This window comes from Lactuca serriola, chromosome 5 (genome assembly GCF_051521515.1).
Source record: "Lactuca serriola cultivar US96UC23 chromosome 5, Lser_US96UC23_V15, whole genome shotgun sequence".
Classification (NCBI taxonomy): domain Eukaryota; kingdom Viridiplantae; phylum Streptophyta; class Magnoliopsida; order Asterales; family Asteraceae; genus Lactuca; species Lactuca serriola.
In genome coordinates this window covers 35,612,849-35,620,252 of record NC_136412.1, presented here as the reverse complement: position 1 = coordinate 35,620,252, position 7,404 = coordinate 35,612,849, and the positions used below count along the sequence as shown (strand labels likewise).

The 7,404-nt window shown below is 36.9% G+C and overlaps 1 protein-coding gene across 1 annotated transcript; it reads right to left on the bottom strand.

Moving 5' to 3' along the window:
• Positions 1–391: 391 nt before the first annotated feature.
• On the bottom strand, positions 392–6,368 carry LOC145049425 (uncharacterized). Its single transcript, XM_078997839.1, has 3 exons — positions 5,709–6,368; positions 5,417–5,622; positions 392–395 (listed from the first exon to the last, which is right to left on the bottom strand). The coding sequence occupies exons 1-3, from the start codon at positions 6,366–6,368 to the stop codon at positions 392–394; spliced, it is 870 nt and encodes a 289-aa protein (XP_078853965.1).
• Between the last annotated feature and the right edge of the window lie 1,036 nt (positions 6,369–7,404).

Sequence of the window (7,404 nt, the reverse complement as noted above, 5' to 3'; positions counted from 1 at the left end):
GTAATCGTATCCAAGATCATAAACACAAATGTTGTGCAACCATAAACCTCAGTGGTAAAGACCGAAAGTATCAAGGGTTATGTTAGTGAACTGATGGTAGATGGAGAATATAAAGAGGTGGTTAAGAAACCGAATGTACCTTCTGCTAAATAAGCGTGACAGAGCAGAGAAACTCTTAACTCAAATGAGAAGAGTAAGGTAGCTCTAGACCGAGTGATGTAAAATAGCCTGATTTGGAAGAAACGATGGGTATCAATTGAATCATTAAGGCTTACTCAAGATCTTAGAGGCTTATGACAACATACAACAGCATGCTTCTAGGGACCCTTAACTAGGTTGTGTGAAAGTTGAAACATACCTACTTTAAATCTATTGTCGGTTATACTTGTATTTACCTGTTAATAACAGGCACTAAAAAAAACAAAAAAGCAATTTGAAAGAAAGAAAATAATTTTTTTAAGTAAGTTTCTGAAAAAGAAATAAAACAGAAATATAAAATATTTTTGGATTTTTGGATTTTTTGAATAAAATAAAAACAGAAATATAAAATATTTTTGGATTTTTGGATTTTCTGAAAAAAAAAAATAACAGAAAGACTTTAAAATACAACCGATGTCACACCCCAAAACCAAGAACGGCGGAAACGTTCTGGGGCGGAGGACGTCATGTATCGTATCACAACACAGTAAATGTAAATAAGCAAACAACATCATCCATTGCATTAAATATATATAATTTTAATACAAGTGTGTTCTGTACAGTTATAGACACCAAAAATAATGTAACACAAAATAATATGAGATGAGTCTTGAATGCACTCCATCTTCTCAAAAGCTGGCCTCGGTACCTGTCTACTGATGACCTGAGAATACAAGTTATTTTGAAAGAGTTTATCAGCATTAAGCTGGTGAGTTCATAAGTATTTTAGTGTCAATGTTTCTTGTAAAAAACGTTTGAACCTGTCTCAATGTATAAGTTTGTAAAAATGTAAGTAAGTGGTTAAAAGTGTTTGTAAAAGTTTGAATCTCTCAGAAAAACCTATATTTTCTATTAAAGTAACCTTCTACCAAGGCTTAGATGTTTTGTATACTCGTTCGTTGTAAAAGTATGTGATTTCCCAAGTGTAACTATCATTTAATAAAATATAGTATGTACATTAATGCTTAAGTGAGGTTATCACTAAAATATGTAATGGGTAAATCATTGTAGTACTGTAGTTTTGTATAATAAGAACTACTGTTGTACTAATTACTAATACCTTAAACCGGATTTATATTAAGGTATAATGTGATAAATTGCACCATGCTATCGACTGGTAACAACGACATAATGAATGGTCGTAATAAAGTAATGACGTTTGGCACCCGCAGACCTGCAGGTCCGGCTGTAGCTAGCAGCAAGGTGTAGGATAGTCAATCCAGTATAGATCTATACGCAAACTCACGCCCTCCCTCCAAGAGAATTCTGGCAACAACTCGAGACATGACATTTAAGGCATGCACCGATACAGTGGATCACAATTGTTAACGTATTCTTGTATATGTAATGTTTGTCGTTTCTAGTATAGCTGTATATGTACTTGTTTCTAGTATAACTGTATATGTACTTGTTTCTAGTATATCTGTATATGTACTTGTTTCTAGTATATCTGTATATGTACTTGTTTCTAGCATAACTATATATGTACTTGTTTCTAGTATAACTGTATATGTACTTGTTTCTAGTATATCTGTATATGTACTTGTTTCTAGTATATCTGTATATGTACTTGTTTCTAGTATACTGTATATGTACTTGGTTCTAGTATAGCTGTATATGTATGATCCTGTGTTACCCAGATGGTAACTAACTAAAGATGTACTGATAAGTATGAATATGGAAGTACTTTTATGTCTATACATGTATATTTGATATATAAGTAATATGGAAACGACCTTCGGATGGTCACCCGAAATCCCACCAGACCACATCCAAATCGAGAAAAAGGAAATAGGGCGGATGGCCTTCCTAAGCCCTTTAAACATTATTTATATATCTATACATATATGGGCATGCAATTGAATATATAAAAGCATAAAAAAGTTTTCATAAAACATTTGAAGCATAAATATACTTTCAAGAGGAGATCGACTTGATGTCGATCTATAAAACAATTTGAAGGCATAAGTTGATAAAACAGTTTAAGTATAAGAAGCATTTGTTTGAATCACAGTCTATAAATAAGTTTGGATAGTAAATCAGTTTGTAAAACATTTCAAAGTAAAGCAGTTTGATAAACAGTTTGAACAGTGGTAAAAATCGTTGTTTTCCTAGTTATTAATCACATGTGATTAAATGCAATCACATGTGATTGAAACAATAACTATAAGTATTTGACTTGTATTCCCCCCCATAAAGTGTTTAAACATTTAAAATCATTTCAAAGGTTGATTCAAGGGGTATGAACTCACTTGTGGTGAGCTGTTTGAATTGCAGTGTCGGATACCGTGCTAGGTGGCAAACGGAGACTTGTTTACACGCACGAGCCTAGTTATCATATAATAAGCATATATATAACTAATTAGAAAAATAATAACTTAATAAATAAGTTAAGACACTTAGGGAACATGTAACACTTTTATGAGTGTTTAAGGTCCAAATGGTTGCATCTAAGTTGCTACGGGACAAGGCAAAAGGGTTTGAAACATCAAATGGCCTTGCATAAGAGTTCACCACCCAACAAACCCCACACTGTGGAGTTTACGGCCGTAAACTCATGGGTTTATGGCCGTGAACTCCTCACATGGTGGTTTTGGGTGTTTTAAAGTGCTATCTTGATCCTAGAACACTCCTAGCTTTGTTGGAATAACACATGAAGTAGTTTAAGGCCCTAGAATGCTCCATAGAGGAGTTTACGGCCTAAATTCCATTCACCCTAGAGTTTACGGCCGTAAACTCCTATGAGGTGATGGCTTTTAATTGTTTTGAGGCACTTAAACATCAAGGATGGCTTCCATGAATTTATCTAAGGCTAAAGGGGACAAGAGGCACACTTTTGTGCCTTCACTTGGAGTTTACGGCCCAAGATATGTTCCTTGGCCGTAAAATCCTTTCAAGGAGTGATTATTATGTGCTTAACTCTCCATTCAAGTCTCATGTGTTCAAGGTAAATTGTCTTAAGGCCTTAGGTGAGTTTGGAATGCTTTTTACCCTAGAAAAAGGGGTTTACGGCCCAAGAGAGGTTCTTGGCCGTAAACTCCTACAAAATTATGATTTTGAAGGGTTTTGATGTCCTAAATAAGCACAAGCATTTGAGGATTAAAGTCCTTAAGCATTTGGGGAAGTTTAGGGCACTTATGTCCCTTAAAAAGGGGTTTACGGCCCAAGGAAGTTCCTTGGCCGTAAACTCCAATGACTTGTGTTTCTTGGATGATTTCTAGCCTACAAATATCATACACTAAGTCCTTGATAAGTTGCCTAACATGGGGATGGGTCTAGAAAGCATTAAAGTTCCATTTTGGAGTTTACTCCCCAAGAACGTTCTTGGGCGGTAAACTCCCGGATCTTGTAATCTAAGCATGTTATTGATGTTAATAAGCACCTAACAAGTATTGAAACACATATAGAAAAGTAGACTCACAATCTGGGATGAAAACCCGAAGATCCGTCAGAGAGAATATGGCTTTTCTCTATTTGGAATTATGAATAATGAATTAATTTAATTCAGAAAACTATTTATAGTCCTGGAATATTTTGGCAGAAAATATTTTTATTCCTGATATTGGACTGTAACATTATGAAACTTGGAATGCCCAAATTTCACAACACCAGGAGCATCCACTCTCCTGATATCTCCTAAAACATAAACCCTAATGTACATAGACTTGTTCGGAAAAGTATGAAAATCACTGAAACTGAACTAGCTTCTATTGAATAGATGATGTTCGTACAATTGGAAATTTCGGGTTGTCACAACCGAAACCTTATCTTATTGATGAGAGCAGCGGAATAAATTGATCATTCAATTTTCCTTTGTTCCGGAGAATTATGGAGCAGAGATAGATAGAACGGTCTGTGCATTTCTGTTCCTTAAAAATCTAGAGCAGAGATAGACCGAGCGGTCTGTCTATTTCGGTTGTCTAAATTTTAAAGAGAGATTTGAGGATTCGGTATCGAATCTCCTTCCATCAAACCCAAACCTTGTAATATTTTATTGAAAGTTGTTTCTGGTAAGGCTTTAGTAAAGATATCAGCCAATTGATCAGCAGAACAAACAAAATGCACTTCTACGTTCCCGTCTTCTACATGATCCTTGATGAAATGATAGCTAAGTGCAATATGCTTGGTTTTCGAATGTTGTACTGGATTATGAAAAATCCTGATTGCACTTTCAGAATCACAGTAAAGAGGGATCTTTTTCATACTCAGCCCATAATCTCTTAACTGACTTTGAATCCAAACGACTTGAGAGGTACATGATGCGGCAACAATATATTTAGCTTGTGCTGTGGATAAGGAAACACATGTTTGTTTCTTTGATTGCCAACTGACAAGTTTTCCATCAAGGAATTGACATCCTCCGGTAGTGCTTTTCCTGTCCAGTCCACATCCTCCAAGATCAGCATCTGAAAAGGCTTGTATGAAGAATCCAGATCTTGCAGGATACTAGAGACCGAGAGATGAAGTCTTCTTCAGATATCGAAAAATATTCTTCACGGCAAGCATGTGAGGTTCTCTTGGATTAGCTTGAAACCTGGCACAATAACAAAAAGAGAACATGATATCTGGTCTACTAGCTGTTAGATACATAAGAGATCCTATCATTTATCGATAAAGAGTTATGTCCACAGCCGGTTTCTCTAGTGATGGAGTTAGCTTGGTGCCGAATGCCATAGGAACCTTTACTTTTGAATCACCCTTCATTCCAAATTTAGTCAGCAAGTTCTTGGTATACACTTCCTGGTTTATGAAGATGCCTTCTGGTCCCTATCTAATATTTAAGCCAAGAAAAAAGTTAATTGGACCCATTGCGCTCATTTCAAATTTAGTCTCCATCAACTTTCTGAATTCAGCAGTTAAGCGTGGATTCGTGGAGCCGAAGATGATATCATCGACATAAATCTGAACAATCATTAAGTGTTCGCCTTCCTTCTTTCAAAAGAAGGTGGGGTCAACCGAACCTTGTTTAAATTTTGACATTTTTAGAAATCGAGTAAGCGTTTCATACCAGGCTCTCAGTGCTTGCTTCAGCCCATAGACAACTTTATCCAGTACATAGCAATGATCAGGGTATTTTTCATTCACAAAACCAGGTGGCTGCTCAACATATATAGTTTCTTCTAATTCTCCATTTAGGAAAGCACATTTGACATCCATTTGGAAAACTTTGGAGTTCTTGTGAGCGGCATATGCTAGAAATATTCGAACAGATTCTAACCTTGCCATAGGAGCAACGGTTTCTTCATAATCAATCCCTTCTTCTTGACAATAGCCTTTAACAGCCAACCGAGCCTTGTTACGAATGACATTTCCTTCTTTGTCCAGCTTATTCCTAAACACCCATTTCAAGCCGACAACTGAGGCATCTTTCGGTGTAGGAATCAATCTCCATACTCTGTTCCGTTCAAATTCATTGAGCTCATCCTGCATTGCTTGAACCCAATCAGAATGATCAAGTGCAGCATTTATGGTTTTTGGCTCTATTTTGGAGATAAACGAGTTAAACATACAAAATTCCAATTTAGAGATCTGGTAAGAACACTTTTGGACGATTCACCAATAATCTGCTCTTTGGGATGGTCTTTTGTCCATTTTGTTAGTGGAGGATAGCTTGGATCATATTCTGGATTTAGTTCTGCTTCAACTTCAATTTCAATATCTGACTGATTTCCTTCATTTTCATCAGTTGAACTATCACTTGTTTTCTCCCCCTCGACTGGCGAAGTGAAGCCTGTGTCTTCAGCAGAATCGACAGTGGGTATCTCCCCCTCGATTGGACTATCACCTGTTGATTTCGGTTCAAGTGTTTGAGTGGGAGTTGAACTAGTAGAAATTGGGTCAGAATTGTGATTCTCCCCCTTAACAGGAAGTTCAGATGTTTTACAAGTTGTAGAGTTCTCCCCCTGGAATGTTGAATCGGTGTTTGAAGGACTAGATGATGGTTTAGGAGTAGGTGTTTCAGTTTCCATTGATTTGGCAGCTTCATCTATTACTTTCTTCAAATTATCTACCTTGTTATCTGCTGCTGTTGCCTCCGAATGTATTGCCTTTTCTGGTTCATCAAATAACCGAATGTATTCATCAAACAGATTGGATATTGGAACCGAGACCTGCCCAGATTCTGGAAATATGTTTCCTGAAGTATCTTCTGTTCTTTGAATCTTCTTCATGTAATTGTCATCAAAGGTGACATAATAAGTTTCTTCAATTCGTTTGGAACGCTTGTTCAGCACCCAATATGCTTTTGATGACAGAGAGTAGCCCAGAAATATCCCTTCATCGGCTTTAACATCAAACTTATTTCGGTTATCTTTAGAATTAAAGATAAAGCATTTGGAACCGAAAATGTGGAAAAACTTGACTTTCGGTTTCCGATTATTTAAGATCTCATATGGAGTTTTCGAGAATCTTTTGTTGAGCAAGGGCCGATTCTGAGTATAACAGGCAACATCAATGGCGTCAGCCCAAAAGTATAGAGGCAGAGAGGCATAACTGAGCATGGTTCTAGCTGCTTCACACAACGATCGGTTTCTTCTTTCAACAATCCCGTTTTGCTGTGGTGTATAAGGGGCCGAAAAATTGTGTGTGATCCCCTTATCAGCCAGAAAGTCTTCAAACTCCTTGTTTTTGAATTTCAGCCCATTGTCACTTCTGATGTTTCTCACTATCTTCTTTAATTGAACTTCTACTTGTTTGATGAACATCTTCAGCTTGGGAGTTGCATCTGATTTCTGTTTAAGAAAGAAAACCCACGTGAAGCGTGAAAAATCATCGACAATAACCAGAATGTACTTACTTCCACCGATACTCTCTATAGCAGAAGGTCCACACAGATCGGTATGCAACAGTTCAAGAGCTTCCACTATCTTTGTGTTTATGCATGTAGGGTGGCTCTTTCTGCTCTAGTTACCCGTTTCACATGCTGCACATAAATGCTCCTTGTCGAACTTGAGAAGAGGAAGACCTCGAACGTGATCACCAATTACCAATTTGTTGATATCTTTGAAGTTCAGGTGAGATAAACGTCAATGCCATAGCCAACTTTCATCAGAGTTTGCCTTTGATAGCAGGCAGATAGCTGGTGTCCCTCGAATAGTATTAAGATTCAGAGGATACATTTCTCCTTTTCGTGCAGATTTCAGCAGAACTTTCTTGGTTTGTTTTTCTATTATCTCTGAGCCTGCATCATCAAATGATACTTTTAAA